Below are 27824 nucleotides of genomic sequence, written 5' to 3'. Positions count from 1 at the left end.
GGAAGATTTTTAATTATGGTTTCAATTTCATTATTTGTGATACGTCTGTTTATATTTTCTAATTCTTCCTGGTTTGGTCTTGGAAAATTATACCTTTCCAAGAATTGGTCCATATCTTCATGGTTGTCCATTTTATTGTCATATAGTTGTTTGTAGTAGTCTCTTATAATCCTTTGTATTTCTGGAGTGTCACTTGTGATTTCTCCTTTTTCATTTCTAATTTTATTGATTTGCATCCTATCCCTTTTTTCTTGTTGAGTCTGGCTAAGGGATTACCAATTTTTTTTATCTTAGAGAACCAGCTTTTACTTTTATTGATCTTTGCTATTGTTTTCATTTCTATTTCTTTTATTTCTGCTCTGACCTTTATGATTTCTTTCCTTCTACTGACTTTGGGTTTTCTTCCTCTTTCCCTAGTTGTTTTAAGTGTAGGGTTAGATTGTTTATTTCAGATTTTTCTTGTTTCTTGAGGTGAGATTGAGTTGCTGTTAACTTCCTTCTTAGAACTGCTTTGGCTGCATCCCATGGGTTTTGGGTTGCCGTATTTTCGTTGTGATTTGTTTCTATGTATTTTTTGATTTCCTCTTTGATTTCTTCAGTGATCTCTTGGTTGTTTTGTAGCACACTGTTTAGCCTCCATGTATTTGTGTTTTTTTACAGTATTTATTCCCTGTAATTGATTTCCAATCTCATAGCATTGTGGTCAGAAAAGATGCTTGATATGATTTCAATTTTCTTAAATTTTCTGAGGCTTGACTTGTGACCCAAGATGTGATCTATCCTGGAGAATGTTCCATGTACACTTGAGAAGAAAGTGTATTCTGCCACTTTTGGGTGGAATGTTCTATAAATGTCAATTAGATCTATCTGGTCTGTTGTGTCATTTAAAGCTTGAGTTTCCTTATATATTTTCTGTTTGGATGACCTGTCCGTTGGTGTGAGTGGGGTGTTAAAGTCCCCTACTATTATTGTGTTACTGTTGATTTCACCTTTCATTGTTGTTAGCATTTACCTTATGTACTGAGGTACTCCTATGTTGGATGCATAAACATTTATAACTGTTATATCTTCTTCTTGGATTGATCCTTTGATCATTATGTAGTGTCCCTCATTTCTTGTAACAGTCTTTATTTTAAAGTCCCTTTTATCTGATACGAGTATTGCTACTCCAGCTTTCTTTTGACTTCCATTTGCATGGAATATCTTTTTCCATCCCTTCACTTTCAGTCTGTACATGTCCCTAGGTCTGAAGTGGGTCTCTTGTAGCCAGCATACATATGGGTCTTGTTTTTGTATCCATTCAGCCAGTCTGTGTCTTTTGTTTGGGGCATTTAATCCATTTTCATTGAAGATTATTGTTGATATGTATGTTCCTATTCCCATTTTCTTAATTGTTTTGGGTTTGTTTTTGTGGGTCTTCTTCTCTTGTGTTTCCCATTTAGAGAAGTTTCTTTAGCATTTGTTGTAAAGCTGGTTTGGTGGTGCTGAATTCTCTTTGCTTTTGCTTGTCTGAAAAGCTTTTGACTTCTCCATCGAATCTGAATGAGATCCTTGCTGTGTAGAGTAATCTTGGTTGTAGGTTTTTCTCTTTCATCACTTTAAGTATATCCTGCCAGTCCCTTCTGGCCTACAGAGTTTCCATTGAAAAATCCACTGATAACCTTATGGGGATTCCTTTGTATGTTATATATTTTTTTCCCTTGCTGCTTTTAATATTTTTTCTTTGAATTTAATTTTTGTTAGTTTGATTAATATGTGTCTTGGTTTTTCCTAGGGTTTATCCTGTATGAGACTCTTTCTGCTTCCTGGACTTGGGTGACTATTTCCTTTCTCATGTTAGGGATGTTTTCAACTATAATCTCTTCAAATATTTTCTCATTCCCTTTCTTTTTCTCTTGTTCTTCTGGGACCCCTATAATTCGAATGTTGCTGCATTTAGTGTTGTGTCCCAGTAGTCTCTGAGATTGTCTTCAATTTTTTTCATTCTTTATTCTGCTCTTCAGCAGTTATTTCTACGATTTTGTCTTCCAGCTCACTTATTCATACTTCTGCCTCATTCTGTTACTGATTCCTTCTAGTGTGTCTTTCATTTCAGTTATTGTGTTGTTCATCTCTGTTTGTTTGTTCTTTAGTTCTTCTAGATCTTTGTTAAACCTTTCTTGTATTTTCTGAATCCGTGCTTCCATTGTATTTTTGAAATTATGGATCATCTTTACTATCATTAATCTGAATTCTTTTTCTGGTAGATTGCCTATTTTCTCTTCCTTTATTTGGTCTTGTAGGTTTTTACCTTGCTCCTTCCTCTGTGACATATTCTTTTTGTTGTCTCATTTTTTATTTTTAATGAGTGGGATTGTGTTCCTGTCTTACTGGTTGTTTGGCCTGAGGCTTCCAACACTGGAGTTTGTAAGCTATTGGGTGGGGCTGGGTCTTGGTGCTGAGATGAGGACCTCCGTGAAACCTCACTCCAGTGAATATTCCTTGGGGTCTGAGGTTTCCTGTTAGTCCAGTGGTTTGGACTCAGAGTTCCCACCGCAGGAGCTTTAGCTGGCAGCAAAAAAAAAAAAAAAAACAGTAAGGTAAAAAAATAAAATTAGACTAGGAAACTAACAGATATGTTAGAAAGAATATAAAAATAAAAATATAGATGAATCAACATCCGGAAGGTACATCAGTACCACAATAGTAAAAAAAAAAAAGAGGAGGAGGGAAAAGAAAAAAAAGGGGGGGGGGAAGGCCTTTGCTTTGGGGGTGGGGCCTAAGTAAGAGTGAGGTTTGGGCTGTGGGCAGGGCCAATGCTCAGGACCCATTGGGCTGTAAAAGGCCCTGGGGGTTGTGGGGTGGTGAGGCTTAGGTTCAAAGGACAGAAGGGAGCCAGGCGTGCCCCTCACTCCTCGTCTCAGAGGGCAGGGGACCTCACCTGGGGTCCCAGCAGCCTTCCTAGGCTCGAGTGGGTGGGGCAAATGCCCTCCTCTCCTCTCCTGATCCTCCGTTCTGGGAGGGCCCCTCCCGCCTGCCTCTCCTATTCTCCTTCTTATGCCCCCAAGGACCCACGCAGTCTGGAGGGGACTTGGAGGGTGGGGGATTGGCCTGGGAGCTTAGCAGGCTCCCCGGACCCGAGTGGGCTGGGCAGTCGCCCTCTGCTCCTCTCCCACTCCTCCCAGAGGGCTCCTCCCACCTGTCTCTCCTGATCTCCCTGGCCTCCCTCCTATGCCCCCAGGACCCACGTGGCCTGGATGGGGCTTTGGAGGTGGGGGATACCAGCTTGGGAGCTCAGCAGGCTCCCTGTGCCCGAGTGGGCCAGGCGATCATCCTCTGCTTCTCTGTTGCTCTTCCAGGAGAGTCCCTCCCTCCTGCCTCTCCTGATCTCCCCAGCCTCAGGGGTGCCGATCCTGTCTGGCCTCCACTTCTCGTCCCACCTCAGTCCCCCTACATCCTACCGGTTCATTTTGGGGTTCCTCCCATCTCCTTGGGCGTCAGAGTCCCCCACCAGCAGTTGGCAGGCACCCTACTTGTGGGAAGATGCTAACTCCACATCTTCCCACACAGCCATCTTGACTCTGCCTAAAAAACCATATTTAAATGGCTTCTAGCCTGTAAAGGTATTTTGCTAATCCTAAAAGCTTGCATCACCAGATTCTTAACTTTTCTTAGAGAATTGTCATGTCATGAACTCAGTGGGGCAAGGAAAAAACTGCTTCATGAATCTGACATTTGCAAGTCAGGCATGTGAAGATGGATTTAGGGCCTAAGCTGTGCCTCACCTTTCCTTCCTTAGGTGTTTCTGCTCTTCCTATCTAGAATTCATTTTCCTCTGCCAATTAAATCATGCCCATTCAAGATGTAATTCCAATACCAACCCTTTGGGAAGCCTTTAGAGATAACTATAGCGTGAATTAAGCTCTCCCTTTCTTTGATTATCTACTGCAATTATTATCTGTAATAGCCCATTTAGCACTCTTGTTCCTACAACAAAATCTCTGTTCCCACAGTGTGCATTGTTGAGCTGGCAACAGAGAAAACCTCCATAAGTAACATTCAGGTTCAAGTTAGTACTTAAGGGAGAAAACCAGTCATTGTTTTAATTCATTAATAAATTAACTTTCATTGCAAAATCTGCAGGGATTTCTGTCTTCCAGCCTTACATTTTCTTCCCGTTTTTCCTTTAATGAATTAACCACTAGTTCCCACTGTGCATCTAATTACTGTACCGATTGCTCACTATATATGCTACATGATGTGGAAAAAATACAGAACTTGAAAGCAAAGCACTCTCCCTGACCTCCCTGGGGAGAGACCAAAACCCATAAAAATATAAGAAAACACATTAAACTACATATAACAAGTGCCAGATGAATGGTCTGGATAATTGCACAGCCTTTGTGGTCCCAAGTGAATGGGCACTATTCCTCAAGCCAGCAACTGCACTTCTTGTCCTGAGACCTTGAACTTTGCTCATGGTGCTTGGAATCCCTATCCTAAGCACTATCTCTGTTCATTTTAAGCCTAACATTCCTTTACCCTTCATGCCGTCTCTTTCTGAATATTTTCCCTAATTATTGTCTTTTCTCCTCCCTTTGCCTCCATTTTGTGGAGTTGATTTTCTGCTCTTCTTATAAAATTCTAAGCACTTTACCTAAAATTGCTTTTGGAACTTATCTCATGTCCTAACTTATAAACATTTATTCATATAGAGTTTTTCTTTTATGATTACAAAATGTGCACACTTGACTATACAGAACATTTAGAAAAACACTCATGTTATAAAAAGATCATTCTTCTATAAACATCTATTGTGTGCACCTCTGTGTCAGGCTGTCTGTAAGACTGTAGATCAGTGATGTGAAGACCTGCTCCACCCCCACAAGCTCATGGTCCAGTAAGATGGGAGGTTCATGAGCTGATGTGGTGGGTGAGTGATGCCTGATAAGGAGGTACTATGGAGTAAGGGAGAGCCTTGGAAACAAATGAGAATTCATGGGAATATTTGGCCCCTTCTAGTTTACTTACTTGGACCTTTATCCATGTAATTTTTTGAAGACAACAGGGAGCTCTATAACGATTTTACTTACCAGATATCATTCCTAGAAACAGAAGGTGCTCCTTGAATTTTAAAAATATGACAAAATAGTACCATATACCGTAGCCACCTTAGTGTATTAGACTATCTTAAAAGTGGTGCAGTTTTAAAACATAAACACTGGGCTCTGAATATGTTGGATAAGTTTATAGATGAGAGTTCTATGTCTGATTGTTAAGGTACCCCAAGGATATTGAGGGCCATAAGTTTTATAGTTTGGAGTTAGGTCTTATCTGTTACCTCGTTCTCACAAATGTCCCATGTTTCCCCTTCAGAACAAAGCACTCAGCTGGATATGTTAGGGCATACCGTGTCACCTTAGGGCACAGAAAGAAAATCAGGATTATACCTTATTTATTTTTATCTCATTTTTGCTTATGCTCTATTTTATATGTTTGCAATATATTGTATATGTTAAAAATTAAATGTATACATACATGTACTTATAAGCAGATCTATAAATATTGGAGGCTGTCATCCAAGATTATTACCATCTCTTTGGACTGTTTTTGGTTGTAAGTAATAGAAAGGCTAACAGTGACTTAGACACAGTATACTTATGATTTACCTTACAAAAGTGTGCAGGTGGTCTTAGAGTTAGTATAACAGCCTAGTGATTTCATTAAGGAATTTTTCTCTCTTTCCAGTCACATATTTGGCATGATGCCTTACAAGTGTAAGGCAAAATTCATGCTGAATTTTGTTTACCTTTCCCAACACCTCTGTGATTTTAGGTGAGTAGTGCTCTATGGGTACTATATAGTGAAACGCATGGGTAAATTCTTAAGATTTCAAATTTATTGATAACTGCATTTTATTTATCTATAGAAGGATCAAGACTAATATTTGGTTGTGTACTAAATCAAGTTACTTAAATATTTAATAAGGATGTTCTCTTAGAATTTAGTCAAGTCACTGTGAGGGATAATCATGTGTATTTTGAATCAATTTTGGGATTCTCTAAGCTATGGAAATAGAAAACGTGAGGGCATGTTAGACTTGACATCTCTGTACTCCCCCACCTTGGGCCTTTGCAGAGGCATTTTACTTGGTTCTGATCCTGTGTATTGTGCTGATGGATGAGAAAGTGGTTGGTAGAATAGGGCGGTAACCGCCAGAGACAGCAGTTGTCAGATGGAAACTAATTGATTGTGATTGCTTTGCCATTGTATTGCTCTTGGAGTCTGTAGCTTGTTAAAACCACTGATTATAAAATAAGGATCTCCCTTTTTATGCTGTAGTTTATGTTAATGAAAAGCTGTTCTTAGAGGAATGATCAGTGAATATCAATAAATGGATAATAAGAAACTAAAGGAAAACTTAACTGATCATGAATTAATATACTTCAGCGGTCAGAGCAGTAGTCAACTGTGTGGTGGTTCATATTGAATTTTTGGCTCAGAGCTCTTGAATTTTAAATATTTCCCATAGAAAGAGAGATTGAGTCTGTGTAACTATTTATCACATACTGTCTTGAATAACAAATCTTCCCTGTAGAGGAGATCTTCTGGAAAACAAACAAACAAAAAATGTGTCTGTTTTGCAGAGCCTTTATTTCATGCCAAAGTATTAACAGGCAAATATTTTGAAGTAGAAAAAAATGAGTTCCCATTGTATGATCAAGAAAGAGAAGATTCGAAGTGGACTTTTCAATGCTCACAGTATATGAATAGCATATGAGTAAGGTCTGTGTGAATCTGAAGGCAATGTGATTATTTTGCAATATTTATCAATATTAAAACGACTATACTAAAATGATAACATTAATATGAAAGTTATGTCTAACTTTTTATTGTAAGATATACATTAACTTTCAGATGATTATAATGATATCTTTAATGACCATATGTTTCATCAATGGTGTTTAAACTTTAGTGATGTTAGAGTTATCAGATTTCTTTTTAATTGGGGTATAGTTGTTTTACAATGTTGTGTTAGTTTCTACTGTACAGTGGAGTTCCCTGTGCTGTACAGCAGGTTCTTATTAGTTATCTATTTTATACATATTAGTGTATATATGTCAATCCTGGTCTCCCAATTCATCCCACCTCCACCCCCTGCTTCCTCCCACCTTGAGTTATCAGATTTATTGAAGACTTTTTTTTTCCTGGTACGCGGGCCTCTCACTGCTGTGGCCTCTCCCATTGCGGAGCACAGGCTCCGGACGCACAGGCTCAGCGGCCATGGCTCACAGGCCTAGCTGCTCTGCGGCATGTGGGACCTTCCTGGACCGGGGCACGAACCCGTGTCCCCTGCATCGGCAGGTGGACTCTCAACCACTGCGCCACCAGGGAAGCCCTATTGAAGACATTTTTACTGAGCACCAATTCTGATTAAGGCTCAACCTCTGACTTCAAGGAACTTACAGACTAAAACAGATAAAGGTGTAAACAAATGGTTACTTGCAGCATTGAATACAGTGGTGCAAGCAATAAAAGGTTCTGGGGGACACAAGGGGAAGATGACATAATCTCTGAAGAATTGCTGGATGTTATCCAGCAAAGAAGAATATGGTCCAAGAAGAAGGATCACTATGATAGTTCCTGGTATTGGGGAAATAGGATAATAGTTGGAAATGAAGTTGTGTGTTTTAGGATGCAAGAAGATGAGTCTAGACAGGCAAAATTCTACCTGGCCTATGTTTTTCTTTGCTCTACTTAGGAATTTGGAGTTCTTCCTATGGGAAAGGGGCCCATTGAGGCTTTTTAGGTTTGGGGAGAACATGAATGAATTTTCTTTCTGGATAATAACTCTCCCCACCATTCAGATGGTGGGTAGGAAGAGGCTCATTGTGACCTCCAGTTAGTAAACTGGTACAATGGCCCATGCTGTTGAGCATTATTATTAATCTATATCTATGTAAAGGAAACAAAAAGAGCTTACATGCTGAATCATGTATCCATCTTTGGCTTTTTAAATATATTTTTCTTGAATAGTGCAATGAAAGTGGTGCTAATATTTTAATTGCTTAAAACTCTGAAAGGAGAATGTCTACATGTTATAACAGATTTTTCATCCAGTAGAGTGCATATGCTTATACTTATTATTAGTTTCGTATTTAGGAAGCTGATATGGATATATAACTTAATTCAAAAAAGTAAGTGATTATGATTTAAAAAACACATTTTTAAGATAATGCTAAAAAATGACAATAATTTAGTCGTGTTAAATATTTACCAGAATCATTCCTCACACTTGAGATTCTGTTTCAGAATTTGGAACATTTGCATTTTAATTACATAATAAAAGGAAAAAGTGAAAGAATAATTGGCTTAGCTATTAGCAAATTAACAGCCATAACTTAAAAAAGATACACACACACACACACACACACACAGAAACTGACATTGGTTTCCATAGAAGAGTTACAGTATATGTATGTTGATCAGATATTTAATGATGTTTGACAACAGTTAAGGGAAGAGGATGTTGTTTCAATCCTTTACTACATGTTTCTTAACACTGAAATTAATGAAAATGAATTTGAGATATTTGACCGTAGGGTCATTCAGCTTTTACTGGTAATGTATCCTCTGATGGGACTTGTCTAGAGTGATTCCAATTGTTAAAATCTTGTGGAGAAATAAGACAGTTGAATCCAGTAGTTGTCTTAGTCCTAGCTGCTATAACAGAATACCATGGACTGGGTGGCTTAAAAACAACAGAAATTTATTTCTCACAGTTCTGGATGCTGGGAAGCCTAAGATCAAGGTGCCTGTGGATTCAGTGTCTGGTTAGGACTTCCTAGTTCATGGAGGGCTATTTTCTTGCTGTGTCTTCACATGACTGGAATGGGCCAGGGAGCTCTCTGTGGTCTCTTTTATAAGGGTATTAATCCCACTCATGACCCAAAGGCCCCACCTCCTAATACCACCACATTGGGGGTTAAGTTTCAATATATTAATTCTGGGGGGACACAAACATTCAGTCTATAAAGTGGTCATATCCAGTTGTGTTTTTTCAGTACAGTGAAGGTTCCAACCTGTCTGTCTAGAGTCAGCAGCCATAAGAAGGTCTCAATGAACAGGTCCAGCCCAATGACAGGAGCTGGTGTTGTCAGAATGAACTTCTGACAGCCTTTCTCTGTGTTTTTCAACAGATATGACGACATATTCCACTGAGCGATCTGAGCACTTCAAACCCTGCCGAGACAAGGACCTTGCCTACTGTCTCAATGACGGCGAGTGCTTTGTAATTGAAACCCTGACCGGATCCCATAAACACTGTCGGTAAGTCACTTGCGGCGACTGGCACTGAGGGCAGGTCCTCAGAGAGGCCTGGAGGTGGAAGGGGGTGCTGAGCTCCAGGAATATACAATGTGATACATATCGTCTGGTGTTTGAATAGCAGAATCAGTAGTTTTAATGTGGGAAGGAACAAGGCTGGTATCTTTAGTATTTGAGGAAGGAAAACTGAATTAAAGTAGACAAGATGTTTCACCTGATCAAGTAAAGGAAGGTTTACTTTTATATGTAAGAATTTAATAGAAATAATTATTTACTCACTTTAGAAGCCTATATTTTTGGTGTGGGATTTAGGTGCATATGCTCATACTCAGAAATAATCTCTTCCTGCAGACCTACAGTTTGTGGCATGGCAAAGAAACTGCTTAGCTAAGATCTAGATTCTCAATGTTTACTATGAACCAAACCCCAGAGACTGTAACTGTGTCCAAAGAAAACTGCATCTTATTTTGATTCTGCCCTCGTTTATTAATTTCAGTTCTCTCTTTTTTTTTAACTCCCCTGATGATGAAATACTCTCCAGCAAGGTGTTATAAATGAAATCATAGTCCTGTTATAGTCTAGGTAGAGAACAGGGAAAATTCTCAGTGGAGATCAAGAAGGTGTTTAATTGGTTTTTAGAAACAAAAGGTTATATAACTGCTAAAAATAAAAACAAGTGGAGGTAAATAGTGGTCTTGTAGACACTGCAGCTTTAAGGCTCCATAGAAGAATCAAATTAGCATCTAAAAAATATTTCCTACCAAGCTTTTATTTCCAGCGCTACCCTGGTAATTTGTTTTTCCTTGCAATTGTATATGCTTCAGTGATCATATATATCCACACCCCTTTCCTTCTCTTTATTTACCCTTTCATATGACACAGTTATTAAATTAATTATTCTGAATCGTGAAGCATGGAAAATTATGACTTTCTTCTCTCGCTATTGCTATTATAAAACTTTATTCCATGTTGTTTTATTAAGATGGCACAGAGAAATGCGCCTTATAGGTATGAACTTAGAATGTGTCAGCAAATCCTGCCTGGCTCCCCAGGCTAGCTTCAGTTCACAGTGGACAGTGACACAGGTTTGGAAGAGCTGATCAATGATAGTGGCCGATCTCCATAAGAGCCACTGTGTATCCCGTCGCCTTTCATCACCCTTGACATGGTGGCTTTCATGTGACTTGGGCAGTGCCGTTACATTGACTTCATTTACAAAAGTTACCACCCATTTCTGTCCTCTGAAAACCTGAGTTGGGGATCAAGGGCAGTGGGAATGGTTCCTCCCCACATTTCTCTTTTCTTGTTATGTTTATTAGATCAATGCAGACACAGGTAGAAAGCACACAGGTGACTTGAAGACCTCAAGGGAAAAGCCAAGAATGAGGTACCATTTCAAAGCATGAAGTGCATCCATGCTCTTATTGATGATCAGCTATGTGTTAATATTACCTCTGTCAATCCGGTGGTGTCATATGTGGAAGTGGGCAGTGCCATCAAATAAGTTTGAATTTATAATTGATTGATGAAGGGATGAATCAGAAGCCTCACCTAAAGCAGTGACTTTTGCGATGGTGTTTTACCCCAAGGAAGTTTCAAATCAAGCCCCACCACTATACGCAGGCAGGTCTGATTCATCATTTCAAAAACTGAGAATGTTGAAAAAACAAAAGAATTCCTATTTGTTTTTAACATACAGCCTCACTATATTCCCTGTTAAGTTCACAGGTGTATTAGTTTGCTAGGGCTGCTGTAACATAGCACTGCAGATTGGGTGGTGTAAACAACAGAAATACATTTTATCACAGTTCTGGAGTCTAGAAGTCTGAGGTCAAGGTGTTGGCAGGGTTGTTTCCTTCTGAGGGCCACGAGGGAAGGATCCCTTTCAGGCCTGTCTCCTTGGCTTGTATATGGCCATCTTCTCCCTGTGTCTTTTCATTTTCTTTCCTCTGTACAAGTCTTTATTCAAATTTCTTTTTCTTAAAAGGACACCAGTCGTATTGGATAAAGGTCCACTCTAATGATCCTATTTTAATTTTCTTGCATCTATAAAGTCTCTTTCTCTAAATATGGTCACATTCTGAGGTACTGGAGGTTAGCGCTTCAACATTGGTTATTTGGGAGACACAATGAAGTCTATGACAGTAGATCTCAGGTCCAGAAAAATATTCTTTTCTTTTGCACATATGTACATGTCTGATTTTTTTTTTAACATAGACAAGCAGAAATATATCTATGTTTTGGCTGGAACGATGTACATGTATAATAATTTTGGCCTCTGTCTTCATATTTCATGCATATTTCAGCACAGACAACCTTTTATTTAACATAGAGTCACAACATAGCTAATCATGACAAAAGACCTAAGACAGAACTGGAACTCCAATAGGTTAATAGGTGCATATAAATCTCCTACTAGTGCATATGAAGAAATCACACATTGCATGTGTCAACTATTCATCTCCCAGGCTTTGCTGTGAATAAAAGGCTTACCATTTGTTCCTGCATCAGCCACTTGTAAGAATTCCAATGTAGTTATTAATAATGTGCCATTTTATACAGTACTCTATTTAAGTAGTATGTTTCATTTATTCTCCTCCATTCGACAAATGTTTATTGAGCATCTCCTATCACAAAGATACTGTTGAATAAATACATACGGATATGAACTTAGGAATTAAGTGGCACTGCACTTTGTAATGCACTTAGAGTAAGTGAAATACTTCATCTCCAGGAAATAAGGAAAACAAGGGAAATGACTTTCGTGTGATTGGCATGCTACCAGGGCTATCCTTCTGATGCATTACTAACTGGATTCTGTTGCAAGTTAAATAAACCACAAGTTAATAGATCAGAGCAGCAATATTAAGGGGTGTACCTGAATTTAGCTCATTAAATAGTTTGCTTTTTACATGTCTCCAAAGATTAAACATTCAAATCTGAGAGAAGTTAAGATTATATATATATATTTTTAGTATTTAAAAAGTAAATTGCAATCCAATTGTGAATTGAATCAAGATATCTTTTCCATGTTGTGAAAAATCGATCATGCTGAAACGCTTATGTTTCCTTGCCAAGGAAGAATAGTAACAAAGCTACCTAGATCATCCCTGATAGAGATCCTGAAAGTGTATGCCCCAAAATCTTAAAAGTGTGAATCTTGGGATAAGGGAGGGAGGTTTCATGGTTTTCTGCTGTTATTTTCTCACTCTTTAGTGCATTTTCAGATCTTTCAAAAGACTGTTTATGGTGAGAATAGTTAGAAATTATAGAGCAAGCTGATGAAAATTTAAGAGGAATACCAAGATCGTAAAAATAACTGGATAGATTTTAAAGAATAACAAATAGGCGAACTTGGTGTTGCTAAATTTACAATATAAGTCATTGATTATTGGTTGACTGATTAGGAAACATAGAACCTGGTATGTTGTGGAACTTAGTGTAGAATAAGGAGAGATTCATAAATCGGGGAAAATGAGAGTCTGGTTGTTTGATAAACTTGGTTGACTGTTAGGTAAAACAAATCAAAGTTGGATTTTTACCTCCTCCTTATATACCAAAAGTTGTTCTTAATGAATTTAAGAGTTAATGTAACAAATAAAGTATTAGGGAAAGCAGTAAATAAAATTACATGTTTATTTACATCAGCAATTGCTTTTGAGCAAAAAGCAATGAAAGGAAAAATTAACAGCCTTGGCACAACATTGCTTTTTTGATCTGAATATCATAAATCAGAAACAGAATTGAGAGACAGATAAAGTGTCAGTAAACTGTACAACAAACATGGCAAAGAATTGATATTCTGAAGAAGTCACATAGATCAATAAGAGTAGCACTAAAATTAAATCTCAATAGGAATATGGGCAAAAGAGAGGAACATCCTCTTCCCTTGAAAAGGAATCCAAGTAACCCGTAAACATGAAAAATACTCAGCCTCACAAAAAAATGCAAATTAACATTTTTTGTTTGCCTATCATATATTTAATGATTTTAAAAAGCAGATAGTTTGGTGAGGGTGCAGTAAAAAAACATCGTCTTATTCACTACTTGAGGGAGCGTATTTTGTTAAACATCTTCTGTAGGTGATGTTTCAGTGTGTTTCAACATCTTTGAATTTTTTCTAAGAATTTAGCCTACAGAAAAATATATGTAGATTTATTTTTAAGGATGTTTACCACAGGATTTGTAACAGCAAAACAAACGAACGAAGAAAACCTGAATTTAGGGGTCTATATATAAATTAGAATATATCTACACCTTGGACGAATTCAATGTAACTGGAATTTTCAAAATTTTAAGGATATGAAAATGCTCATATCATATTATGTAGAAAAATCAGAATATAAAATTGTTAAGTTGAGCATACGATAGCAATCCAGTTCTGAAAAAAAGCTGAATAAAAAGGCTAATCGGATTTACAGCTATTGTCTTCTTTGAACCTTATGAGTTTTCCAAGATCACTACATTGTACATGTATTTCATTTATGTAACATCTGGTTAAGACATTTGACCCCTGCTTCTCATCTTTCCATTGAGAAAGATAGTGTCCCTGTCTTTGTTAAATCAAGGTCATTATAATTCACTATTATTAGGCTGATAAGAGAACTTTCAATTAGCCATTCCAGATTAAACACTATCAAGTCCATTAGAGTGTGCCTGCTCCTTTTATTAAAAATTCATTTATGCTCTTTGTAATAATTATTTTCCATGCTGAATTCATGTGTTTTGAAACAAACAAAAAAAATGGATTGAGTAATAGGAAGGTACATCCTACAGAAATGAAGCTGGGTAGGGAAGGAAAGCAAATCACTAGAAACTCCTTGAATCAAAATATCCTGAATAAGAGCAGGATATTCTCTAATATATTTATTTTTATGCCACTTCTAGAAATTTTAAGAACTTGGGGAATGGTGCTGTTTGTAGCATATTTCACTAGAGTTGAAAGAGGTAGCCAGTTGTAACTGAAAAGATTGCTAGGCATTTGAATGGGCCAAGTGTGTTTTCAGGCCAAATTAAGTTAAAAGGATGTATCTCTTCTGAATTGAAGTTCATTAAATGTTGCACCAGCCTTGCTGCAAAAATGGATTTTCAAAACTTCGGAAAGGATAGCATTTGAGCTGAATTTGACCTGTGGTGATCATTTTGGAAATCTATCACGCAATTCATTTGAAGATGCTTGGATCACTTGAAATATGGAACTGCTGGAAAAAGAGGCAAACAATCCAATAACAACCACTGCCTGAGGCAATACTTCCATAAAGGGGCTGATGGACAGTGCAGCTAGCTGGGTAAAATGCTCCTAGGAGTTGGTGAGTCGAAGGTGGGGAGCATTTGAAAGGGGAGGAGAGCCCTACCAGGAACTGCTCTTATTCACTGTGTCTAGTTCTGCTTCAGTAGGTTTTGAAATCAAAGTTTCCATGTTTAAGAGACTTGATTGGGCACAGTGTAATGATATCCCTATGATATACTATATAAAATTACAGGACATCCCTGTCAGTGCTTTGCTCCATCACTTTGGAGGTCCATTAGCTCTTCCACTTAAGGCAGGTCCTCTTTATCCAAAGCTTCTTCAGTAAGTGCTCTGAGAGCGGCCACTAATGATTTCCTGTGGTTGTAGCAAGTCGGGATGGAAATGGGGTTTTGGCACAAGTCCCTGAGCTCCATTGACGGCAGAGGGTGGACGATGAAATGTCTATAACTCCAAGCCTAGTGTCAGAATCTCTGTAGAGTGGAATTGAATAACAGGGTAAGAGCCTTAGAAGAATTTTCAAGTTCATCTGATAATTGTTCATGAGAATGTTTGCTGCATCCCAGATGTAATTTGAGTAATGTGCAACAGCTATGTTCATACCAGGTGGTCTACTGACTGCCCTTGAGAAGAAGTGAGCCAGGTTATAACCATGCATCTTTTTCTTCTCTGTGGGTGAAGTTTGTCAAAATTGTCTTATTAACTCAGAAAGCAAACAAACCAAGAACAACAACACAGTGAACATAATTTGGCAACTTCATGACACTTAGACAGTGGTTTACTTCTTCTTGTTTAAATTGGTTGCATTCCACCTGAGCTGGTTTTTCTTAAAGTGCTACTGAAATATCAGAGGAATGGAAAAGCACATTTGATAAAGAATAATAACAAATCTTTTAGTTAATGGCCAAAGGTTTCTTAACCTTATTTTAATGTTTTCTAACTTGATTGGCAGCTCTCCTTGAAGCATGGAATGGTGTTTCTTGAGGTAGTTATCATGATTTGGGTTTTTTTGTTGTATCAAAGAATTGATATACGTTTGTGTTTTTAAATCGCTTCCTTATATGACTTGGGGTAAGAGGTACATGGGGCAAATGTGGGTGTTCCCGATGAAAAGACTTGAGTTAAAAACTCTACTCGGCTTTATACTGGCTGTGTGAGTTTTTTGGCAAGTGATTTAATCAGAACCTTCAGTCCTGTATTGAAAAAAAGAGAGAGAGAGCCAGCCAGACACACTAATACCTGCCCTACAATGTTGATGCAAGAATTGAAAGCAGCAACATACAGAAAAATTCTAAATGTGTAATAGACAGTATGTATAATAGTTCTTTCCTCTTCCTCCCTTCTGCTCATGTTGAAACCTAACCAAAGCCTGTGTGCTGGAATCCTGTGAGAGAAATTGAGTGGGTATCATCTGCCTATTTAATTAGAAGACTTAGGCTTAAAAGGGGGAGATCAGTTGACTTGTGCCAGGGCTTCAAGCTGGGTACTCAGAGTTTCCCAGCACACAGAACTCAGCTTTGACCCACCAGTTGAAGTTAAAGAAAACTCACCCAGAAACTTATTTAAAAACACAATAATACCTGATCATGGGCAAGAACACTTTTCAGAATCAAGGATCATTGTAGCTCTTCAAGCAGTAAGTTTAGGAGCAAAGCAGGAACAAGAAGCCACCTTTTGTTAGGGGAATTCTCCCTGTTGACAATTTGTGAAGAGAGGAATCCCCTCTTACTCTTCAGTCCATGCAGGCTGAGGACCCTTCAGGTATCTCCTCTACGGCAATGCTGGTTCTGCCGCCCTGGGCACCTTCCTGCATGCAGGGGTCACAGTCCTGTTATGGCAGGGACAGTCTGGGAGCTTGCACACAGAGTCAGAATGCTGTGATTGCATATGCTGCAGTTCGAGTGGAGTATAGATTACTTTTACCAAGTTTATTTAAACAACTAAGAACATATATCCATAAATATCATTTTAGATAGTGATGGTCTGTTTGTATAGATGTGAACGGTACTAACTGTGGTCCCACAGACCCTGCTGGGCAGGTTCCTCAGGCAAACATTCCATTGAAAACCTTCTCAGATCAGGACAATGATGGCTCAGATGTTCTGCCTAATCTTCTGTCGCAGTGAGGGAGTTTGCAGCACTCTGCCGCACTCTGTCTACTGTTGAGAGGTCTCTTGCTCTAGCCTCAGTTTTAAAGCATTGGGCAGCATTTCACTTTCCTGAGGATGGTATTTCTTTTTTTTTTTTTTTTTTTTTTTTTTTTGCGGTATGCGGGCCTCTCACTGTTGTGGCCTCCCCCGTTGCGGAGCACAGGCTCCGGACGCGCAGGCTCCGGACGCACAGGCTCAGCGGCCTTGGCTCACGGGCCCAGCCGCTCCGCGGCATATGGGATCCTCCCAGACCGGGGCACGAACCCGTATCCCCTGCATCGGCAGGCGGACTCTCAACCACTTGCGCCAAGATGGTATTTCTTTCCAATTAACTTTGGTCTGGGCATCTTTTAAAAAATATAAAAGATGATTTAAGGACCTAATCACATTGTCTCTGTACATACCAAAATGTCAGGCTTTGTGTACTCTAATCATTATACTCCCCAAATGGAAGAGCATCAGCAAATCTACCTGATAGAATAAACTCAGAGAATGTCTATATGGTGCTTTCTATGTGTCAGGCACCCATAGCAGCCCTGGAGAGAGGTTAGTAATTACTGAGGCCAAGGGCATTTCTCAGGTTATACAGCAATGGACCCAGGACTCAGACTAAGCAGGCTGACTCCAGGATCTATGCACTTAACCTCTCCACTAACATATTTCCTTTAAAATCCTAATGGTCCAGGGTTCCTAAAATCCCAACTGCTTAAAAATAAAACATATAAACTCTGGTTATCTTTCAAGATATCACAGTATTAGTTAAATATATACATATATTTATAATTATATATAAGTAATATATACATATTTAAATTCCCCAACATATTATAATCTGAGTAACCATATAGATTGTCTTCAAAACCCAAAAATGTTTGAGATGTAATGGACAGTTTTAATAATTTCTTCTGTAAAATAAGCATAGACCAAGAATGTCCTGAGCTAAATAGGGTATATTATTGCTCTAATTTTAATTTAGAAAAACTCAATTTCCTAGAAAAGCAGACCATCATTTGCTATATGTATGCTATGTGTTTTTTGTAGTATAAATGTCACGATATTATACAACCTCTGTATTATTCCCACTTTCCCCCAGTCAGCTGAGAGTTCCCTGAGTCACTAAGTATCTGCAGGGTCTGGATAAGAAGGCAGAGCAGGGTCTCTCCGCCATACCCCAAATCTATGTAAGTACACGCCAACATCCAGTTAGTGTTCTCTTCAGTTACCAATATACCTAGCTATTATTTGTGAAAACTAAAAAAAATGATGGGAGAACCAAGCCCTCCTTGTTTTACAGAAAATAGTGTTTCCAAAGTTTATCTTGGAGTGTATCTCTAACTCTGTTTAACTTTTCATGATTACAGCTATTCTGGTGGTTTTATGAATATCAGGAAAACAGCTTGAAGCAAAAAATCAATCCTATATATACCCAAGTGCACACACACATGGTGTACATATATGCTATACTTACTAGGTAGTCAATGCAGGGTACTGAGATTCAATAGCAAACAAAACAAAATGGTTCCTTCCTTTACAGAACATTTTGTTAGTTGGAGCACCAAGAAGTCAACACAATCTAGCATTACAGGATGCCATGATGGGCAAACACTGACAGTCACTGGGCACCAAAAGTCATACTTGGGATAATAAGGAAATCCTTACCAGACTGGTAAACTTGCAGGAAATATCTTCAGCAAGTATATTTACATACAATACAATCCCCCTTGCAAATTAAAACAAACAAACAAACAAGAAATCAAAGATAAAATAAGGAATAGGAAAAAACTGAAAGTAAACATGAGTTGAGGAATATCTTGTTTGGAGATATATGTCATATTTGAGTGATATAGAATGTGTTTTTAGATATATATATATATGCTATATGTGAGTGGTATAAGATTTAGTCCTACATACACTAAAAAATAAATGTCAGTTTTATACGTTAATCCCATCATTCCACCAATGTTTGTTAAGCATATTCAATGTTTCAGGTCCAGGTGGTAGGAATATAGTGATGAATGTTCTCAGAAATAATCATAAGAAAATAGTTAAGGGCATTTTCTAGTTCAATTCAATGTGACAAGTTCTGTGATCTGTATCATCCAATCTATATGAACTATATGTGCATAGATCATATCTGCATAGAAGGATCCAAAACCCAATGGTCCTGAAGCCAGGGAGAGCTTCTGAGAGGAAGTAACATATGAATTTGCATTTGGAAAGATAAGAACCTACTCATTTCTTATTTTGAAGCCTGCTCTTGCTTGCCAACAAGGCATGGAGAGTTGAGCTGTTATTGGGGAAAATTCCCTTCAAGCCACAAGGAGGAGGTTTAAAATTATTTTAGATGCAATTAAGAATAATCAGTTTCATATCATAAATTCTTTATGCAATTGGTCACTTCTTTTCTGAATTATTTCCTTGAGTTATTTCCTCTCTTGTGTCCAGGTAGTTCTCAAAAATATATCAAGGCATGATGACATTTTAAATTCCATTCCTTCAAACTCAGAATTTTTATGGTTAGTGGAAAGAGCAGACAAGAGTATGGTTTTTCAAACTTAATACATGTCACATTGATTAAATTATGAAATCGAGATTCATTTTCTTTATCCAAAATTAATTTATGATTTGTATCTACATATATGAAATATTTGCAGACTATTTAATAGCTACAATCTAAAAATCAATTTATTAACATCTTAGGTATAAGAAATGATTTTCCAGCACTAAAATTTTCCTAACAAACACATCCATTCAAGGATGCCTTGACCATGGATCATTGTTGAATTATTCAGGGAAAATGTAAGGAAATTAATTTAAAGTTACTTACTGTCAAGTTCAAGTAAAATGTTCTTCATTTCCCCAATTTAAAAAGTATTTCTTTTCTCTAGGAGAGCTGTGAGGCTCACAGGAGGTCAAAGTAAGGTAGACATGTAGGGTTTCCCTTATAATGAGTCAGGTAGCATTTTGGCATAAACAGTGACACTTATATAAGGCAGAAACCAGAAGAAGAAAGGTCGTGAGAGTTCCTAAAATGGTGCGACTTTCTAGATGACCAAAGACTAGTTTCTCATTTAAACACATCATAAATTCAGTTAGAGCTCACATTGGGGAAAGGAGTTATCATTTCAACAGCAGACTTCATTAAACAAACAGACCCCAGGCTTTGAGGCAGATGAGTGCTCCAAGACGGAAGTCTGAAGAGACTAAAATGATGCCAAGAGGCCAGCATGCCCTGAGCCTGGCCTCCCTGGAGTCCTCTGATAGCACATTGATCCCAATGACCCTGTACTCCTGAAGGGCAGAAATTCAATTAGGAACTCTCAGCTTTGAGTCCTGGGAAGGAGGGGCATGTACATCAGGGGGAGGCTCTACTGCTAGAGGAAAACCATTTTCCAGCAGTTATAAAGCAGAGGCTAATAATAGAATGATGGAGAATGAAAAACACTAAGTTGGAAAGAACTGGCAGAAAGGATGAGCTGTTAAGACATCAACTTTTAAATAAGGTCATAATTTTGCTACACTTTGTGGTGTTCTCCTAGGCTAATTTACAGCCACAATTGAAGTCACGCAAGAGCCTTACTCTCTGTGACAAGGTTTGATTTTCAGTGCTCAGGAAAGCTCTTTTCTTTCTGCGTGGGTTAGTGTATGTGAAAGAAATAATGATTGTTTTAATGATATTAAATAGTGGCTTTGATCTATTCCCCCCACAAGCTAACCAAAACATTATCTGGATGTATGAAATGATTCATTTGTGAAAACTTCTGTTTCTATTATAATATTCCTGTTCACCTGCCTGACTCTCCCACTAGGCTGTGAGTTTATCTTTGCTTCTGGAACCTGTTACCTACTCAGTAAAAATAAATTTTATGAATAAAAGCCCTTGACAATACCTACCACCTGCATTTTTGAGAGGACAAATGTGAGGTGTTAATAGGCAAAAATGCTAATAGCCATCTTCCACTTCACGCTTACTAAGTGCAAGGCAGAAGTTTCCAGCCTTTGTACACTACTTCCTGATTGCCTGCCTAGTCCTTATGTTAAATATGCAAAAGAATGTCCTATCCCCATTGGATGTGGAGAAGGAACCTTGGAGAGGGAAGGTAGCTGCTTTGAGGACATACAGCCAGTAGGTGGCAGGATTGAGCACCAATCTCAGTTCTGTTGGACTCAAGCTCTTGGTCTTCTAACCTTGTCAGGTTTACACTCTTGTAAAATCATCAAGGTTGAAGGTTAAAAATGTAGATTCTCAGGCTCCTCCTCTGAATTTTCCAGTTCAGGTCTTGAGACAGCCCCCAGGAAGCAATTGTGCATTCAGATGATTCCATTATGGAGACAAATTTGGGAAGCAGTGAAGGAGACTTGTGTTTCTCAAACTTTAATGAGTGGGTGAATCCTCTGAAGATTTTGTTCAACTGAAAATTCATGTAGAGTAGGTCTGGGGTGAGGCCTGAGAGTCTGTATTTCTAATCATATCCCAGGTGATGCCCATGGGTCATACTTAGAGAAGTGAGGAACTAAATCAGTCATGCTGCCTGGCACATGATGCAACCCTTACCCCTATCCCAGGGGGCTTTTCATAATTCTGCCACTACGATGCATCCTCCACCCATATGCAGCTCAGTAATTATGTCGGAGCAAGATTTTCTGCATATACTTGAGAATATGTCTGTGAAGCCTTGGAAACCCTTATTTATCTCTACTAGTTAGCTTGCTAATTCATGTATCTGCTAAATGAGAATTCCTGGGTACCAGTAACATGATGTCATCCTATGCGCATCCCATCCACAGCAGTTTTATAAGCCAGCACCTCATCAGGTTTCTGTTATATCAGGGGGATTTTATATACCACATCTCTGATTCATAGGTTTAGGCTAGACAATGAGTATTATTCCCAAGGAGCAGAAGGTTCAAGTTGGGGGAAACTGTTCTCTGCAACATTCTGAGAAAAGGATACAGCACTAGTTAAAAGTTGGCAATAATCATATTTCCCCAGGAGTTTAGTTCAACCAAGATAATTCATCTGAGGCTTTAAAAAAATATATTGTTTTCAAACTAAGAAAGCCATCACGTGTAAACATGACAAAATGCTAAGCAGGTTTTACAATGGAAGACTAAATTTTCCAAAGGACAGCTCTGATTTATCAAAAATGATGATGTTCTAAATCTAGGCTCTGCTACTTCCTCACCATGTGACATTTGGTAATATCTTACCTTCTGTGGATCTTAATTTCTTCATTGTAAAATAGCGTGATTGGAGATAATTTCTGAGGTCACTTCCAATTTTAAGATTGGGTGAAGAAACTGAGTGATCTCTTGCATTTTCACCTTTGTCACGTAGTAAACACATAGTAAACACTACATGTTTTACTGAATTTCTATCAAAGAAAAGCAGAAGGATTTCAGAAAGAGCAAATATTTCCAAAAGAAAACATAGCTATTCTGTCGTTTAAGGTACAAAAGATGAAATTCTAAATTAAGAAAGGCATGATTCTTGCAGAAGAGGCAGCACAAAGCAAACCTAGTACTTACTGCTGCCAGTGCTTTCCGCACTGGCGTATCCATGTACTCACCTGTGAATTAAAAAAAAAATTCAGGACAAGAATAAAGACACAGACATAGAGAATGGACTTGAGGACATGGGGAGGGGGAAGGGTAAGCTGGGATGAAGTAAGAGAGTGGCATGGACATATATACACTACCAAATGTAAAATAGATAGCTAGTGGGAAGCAGCCACACAACACAGGGAGATCAACTCGGTGCTTTGTGACCACCTAGAGGGGTGGGATAGGGAGGGTGGGAGGGAGATGCAAGAGGGAGGGGATATGGGGATATATGTATATGTATAGCTGATTCACTTTGTTATACAGCAGCAACTAACACACCATTGTAAAGCAACGATACTCCAATAAAGATGTTAAAAAAAAAAAGGTTAATATAGGAGAGAAAAATAATGCCAACAAATTTGTCATGCTTCAAGCTAAAACTAAGATTACAATATAAAAATTGAAAAGGCTGCATTGGTTAGGATTGCTCTTGGATGCAAATTAAAATTTAAGTACAATGTGTTAAAAAAAACATAAAATTCTGATTCTGATTCAATAGATCAAGGGCGGGGCTAAAATTCTGCTTTTCTAAAAAGCCTCTGGATGTCATGGTGTTGCTGGTTGTGGACCCGGCTTTGGATAACAAAGCTCTATGCCCATATGCTTCAACCTTAGCTGCGTGGTAGAATCACCCAGGGGGACTCAGCATTCACATGCCCAGGCCACATGTAGAACAAACACATCTGGATTTCTGTAAGTGGGACTTAGAAATCTATATTTTTAAAACTCCAATGGGCAGCCAACATTGAGAATCACTGATCTATATGCTGTCATAAGCCCTCTTCTTTGCTTCCCTGATCACTGACAACTTTGGGTTTATCAAAAACACTTTCACCACTGTGTTAATAGATTCAAAACAGGTACTTTACCCTCACTGCTACCATACCAGTAGATCAAATCAACCATGCCAAGAGATGACGCTATTCCTCTAACAGTGTTCTTTCCATTCCGTGCCTATATACTCAGACAATTCCGTGGTAGTCTCTAAAAAGCAGGCCAACCTTGTATTCTATTCCCCATGCCCCCACACCATCCCCCCTTATAGGCATATTTCCATGTGGCTCCATGTGCCTCCACAATTGTCACTTTCAAGTTACTTACTATTGTCCTGGTAGTCATGGTACCCATATTTAGCAAAGTGTTCCATGGAGGCATGTTTAGAAAATTTCTAATTGTTCTTTTCCTTTCATTCTCTCTCTTTGACTCTCTCTCTTCCATCTAGCCTTCCATACACATTTATTGGGCACTCATTCTCTGTCAAGCCTGTGCTAGGTGCTTCAGTGAAATTTGTGCATAGATGGAGTACTTTTCTTGTGCTGCTTCTTTGGAATTGAAACCTAGAAGTGAAATTGCTTGGCCCAAGGGTATGACCGTTTTCATGGCTCTTGACCCAAGAATATCTTGGCTGCATCGAGTAGTTGAGATTCTGTTTGCTAATTTAATAAGTGTAAACTTGCCCCTTATTATTATCTAATGCCCATGTCTTTAATAAGCATGTTCCTTTATCCTTTATGTGGCTATTATGTGAATTTATATTTTATTTTTACTTAACAAGTAAATTTTTGAAGGCAACAGCAAAACAATAAGGAATATTAGGCAAGTGAGTAACGTTCATTTTATGCACGTGTTATATAACTTGATCTGTAGAAGCTTCCATTTCATTCTCGGTATGTGCAAGCACAATAAGTTGCTTTGTAGAAAACATTCTTTTATTGAAACAGGCCCTCTTAATTTTGTAAGTATGAGACAGTCTGGTAGGATGAGGGTAAATCATCTGTATGCATCTGTGTGTGCTTGTGTGTGTGTGTGTATTAGCCCGCCCCTGCCCAGACCCCTTGGAATGCAGAATTCTCAAGAAGAATAAGCAGTTAATATAATAAGGAGCTCAAGGCGTTTTAGGAGAGAAGAGATCAAGAACCAAAACCATGCTCCTCCAAATTCAAAGTGAAGGGGACTTGTCTGGGTAGAAGAGAGTGATCTGGTTAAGATTCACAGCAAGAAGGGACACCAAAAGCTCTTAAGGTGAGAAGGCAGAAGAGTAGAGTGGTGACCCAGGCTCTAATTTACTGCCTAGAAACTAAGCTGATTTTGTATTATCATATAGTGGAGGTGGAACATTCTCTTCTGGCTCCTCTACTTTGGGATATTGAGTGGTAGTTAAAAAAAAAAAAAAATCCTATCATCCTGGGAAGCAGAGAGACTAACCCCTCTTGGTTGGAATTTCTGCGAACAAAGCTTCCAAGTCTTGATGGATTAGGATACTTTTGAAGGGTTACCGCTTTCCTCAATGGTGCCACCTTGTGGTAAAGACTACAGTAACAATGCTTGTAGCTGATAGAACTTAGCCTTCTTCCTCCACCAGGTGTTTGAACTAAAAAGGGGTGGGGGAGGGGGCGCAGAAAGATTTGGCCAATCAAATGAAAGGTGAAATCTTGGGCTTTCAGCCACTAATTCCACTAATAGTCGTTGGGGACTTGAGAACTTTCTATAATGGTTTGTGGAGGATTGTTTTGTTTGTTTCTCTGGTTTGTTCAGAAGGATCAGTTTAGTTGCAGGGGAGAGAACTAATGGAAGGAGGAGTTATACTTGTAACTTCCCTCACATTAGCCTAGAGGAACTCTGGAGAGACCACATCAACATAGGGAAAACATGGCGAGCAACCCCTGTGGAAAACCGCTGATGGGGAGAGAGAGTTTTGAACTTTCCAGTATGTGCTGTCAGAAGCCTGGAGTAGGAGACAGCTGGAATGGCTGTGGGGTAACCTGGGAAAAGAGCTGCTGAAAGCTTGCTCTTGCTTTTCCCCATCTGTGGTGGCGCCTGGTGTACTGGTATTCACACCAGCGTGGCTCAAGCTATAAGGCTGAGGCCACTGATAAAATCAGGGCAGTGCACATGGCTGGGGAACAGAAGGAACATAGGTGAGTACTAATTAGACTCAGGCAGTCATTCCTGTATCTTTCTTTCTCCAAACCCCCAAGAGTGATGGGTTACACTGAAAAGAGTGGCTCTTCCTAAGGATGCTTCCCCACTGGAGGACTGAGGATGAGACCTGGATCTGAGGAATGGTTTGGTAGGAGGGAGCAAAATTAACTGTGGCTTCCTGGCACCTGGGAGTCTCACTTTCAAGCTCATTTTACCTCCGTTCTAATTCTTGGAGGTCTGTAAGTCTGAGAATGTCTAGCCTTTGTCCCTGCTCCATTTTCATTGCCTGAAAAGTGAGCTAACACCTTTGGGGGAAAATGAGCTTCACATCCCTCATCAATGACCGAGGAGCAAAGCTATCTTAAAAGATCATGAATTAAAGAAAGCCTTTAGGGCTTCCCTGGTGGCGCAGTGGTTGAGAGTCCTCCTGCCGATGCAGGGGACATGGGTTCGTGCCCCGGTCCGGGAAGATCCCACATGCCGCAGAGCGGCTGGGCCTGTGAGCCACAGCCACTGAGCCTGCGTGTCCGGAGCCTGTGCTGTGCAATGGGGGAGGCCACAACAGTGAGAGGCCCGCATACCATACACACACACAAAAAAAGCCTTTAGATTAAGAAAGGAGGCTGAGGCAATGATCTAAATAAATATTGGTAGTGAGAATTTAAAGAGGAAATAAAGATAAATTTGAAGGAAGTAAATCACAAGATTTATTTGCTAGTGGAAGAAGAAAGGTATGAGGGAAAGAGGAGATTCAAGGAGACTGACAAATTTCTGGTTTGGGCATATGGGCAGCATCACTCATTGAGCTAGCAAAACAAAAACAAAAACAAAAACACCAAACATGAGATCAAAAATTATCACTTCATCACTTACTAGCTTTAAGAATAGCAAAATTCATTTAACTTTGCTCTAGTCAGTTTTCTCATCTGTAAAGCCGTTATGATAATAGCTACCTGCTCAGTAGGATTGTTGTGAGGATTAAAATTGAACTATCCTGGACATGCCAGAACACATGGTCATTTTGTATATTGGAAAAATGATAAAACAGCCAAATCATTTTTGAAGAATCCTCTCCTTTCTTATGTTAATGTGCTCCTTACTTTTCTATCTGTGTGTGTATGTGTATAATGTATGAACTTTTTCTTGAGTGTGGTTTAAATAATATTTCCTCTTGTATGCCATTCCACATTGCTTTAATTAACTTTGCTTTTGAGTGGGTTTTAATTCCTGGTACTACAATTTATTTTTTCTTTAGTGTTCTACTTTATCTGACTATACTTTGATATCCTTAAATCATAACAACCCATTTATTAAGTTTTATGTTTATTTGTATTACTTTTAAAGAAATACAGCCCCATTTTGTTTATAGAATGCAGATTAAAAAGAAAAAAAAAGCAATGGCAATACCAGCCTCCAGGGAGAAGTGCTATTAATATTTTTGCCCATAGACTTAGAGTCTTGGCTAGAGATATTCATTTCTATAATATTTCATTTTTTCCTCCACATAAGTGGTATTTCTGTGCATTTATTCAAGCGTCTCTGCAATACTCTTTTGATAGTCTATAGATTTATTTTTGTTTTCATCCACAGTCCTTGTTGATGATTTTAAACCTATATCTTTTTATTGTTTAGCTAGTAGTATACAGTAGCCCTTGTATATATATATATATATATATATATATATATATATATATATATATATATATTATAATGATATAAGAAAGGTACTAATTTTTGTATTTTTATCTTATATCTAGATACTTATGGACTAAACATTTAGTTTAATTTAATTTGAGTTGCCATTTGCAGGCTTGTAATCATGCAGGATGAAAATAATTCATCTTTTGCCCTACAAACTTCCATTATTAAGTTTTCTTATTTGTTTTTCACATATTATTGTATTGATTTAACAGTCCAAACTGATATTAAATCAAATAGTTTATTAAAAATATTTTTATTTTGTACCAGACTATAAAGAGTTAATCCATATATTTCAATATATTTTTATTGGGTATGGATAAATATTTGTGCATAGTCCTTTTTATCAAAACACATCTAATGGCATGCTTTATTCTTATTAACCTATTCATATGGTGTATTAAACTAATAGTTTTGCCTGTATAGAAGTATCCTTGCATTCATAGCATAAACAATCCTGCTGCTTAATTGCAACCACTAATAATGTACTTAAGATTTTAATTTAATATTCATTAATGAAATTGGCCTGGATTAAATTTTTATTAAAGTTCTATTATGTTAGATATGTTTTACTTTTGTTTCACAGAATACCTTAAAAAAGGCTCCATTTATTTCCCAAATTTCAGAGCAATTTGTACAACAGCTATATGAAGGTTGCTTTGTATTTTAAATGAATTTACCAATAAATGAACCAACCAGGATCCCTTTCGGTAGCATAGTTTTTTAAACAGCCTTGTCGCTATCTTTCTTTTCTATAACTCAGGAAAGTATTGTCCATTTATTTCATAATTTTATTGTACAATTTAAATATATTTATATATCTCCTTCTTTTCTAAATGTTTTTCCCCCAGTTGAGTGCATTTATTAGGCACTACTCTATTTATTAGTGCATTTAT

At 38.2% G+C, this 27824-nt stretch overlaps 1 protein-coding gene across 4 annotated transcripts in view; it reads left to right on the top strand.

Annotated features, from left to right (window-relative positions):
* NRG3 (neuregulin 3) overlaps positions 1 to 27824 on the top strand; it is a 1101798-nt gene that overhangs the window by 475308 nt on the left and 598666 nt on the right. For all 4 annotated transcript variants that reach the window (XM_060091635.1, XM_060091627.1, XM_060091619.1 and 1 more), the window contains exon 2: positions 9180 to 9309. In XM_060091635.1, coding sequence (XP_059947618.1) covers positions 9180 to 9309 — 130 coding nt within the window. The remainder of the gene's footprint in view (positions 1 to 9179; positions 9310 to 27824) is intronic.

This window comes from Mesoplodon densirostris, chromosome 1, assembly GCF_025265405.1.
Source record: "Mesoplodon densirostris isolate mMesDen1 chromosome 1, mMesDen1 primary haplotype, whole genome shotgun sequence".
In the NCBI taxonomy this organism is placed as follows: domain Eukaryota; kingdom Metazoa; phylum Chordata; class Mammalia; order Artiodactyla; family Ziphiidae; genus Mesoplodon; species Mesoplodon densirostris.
Note: the sequence above shows the minus strand (reverse complement) of the source record. Positions and strands in the feature narration are given on the sequence as shown.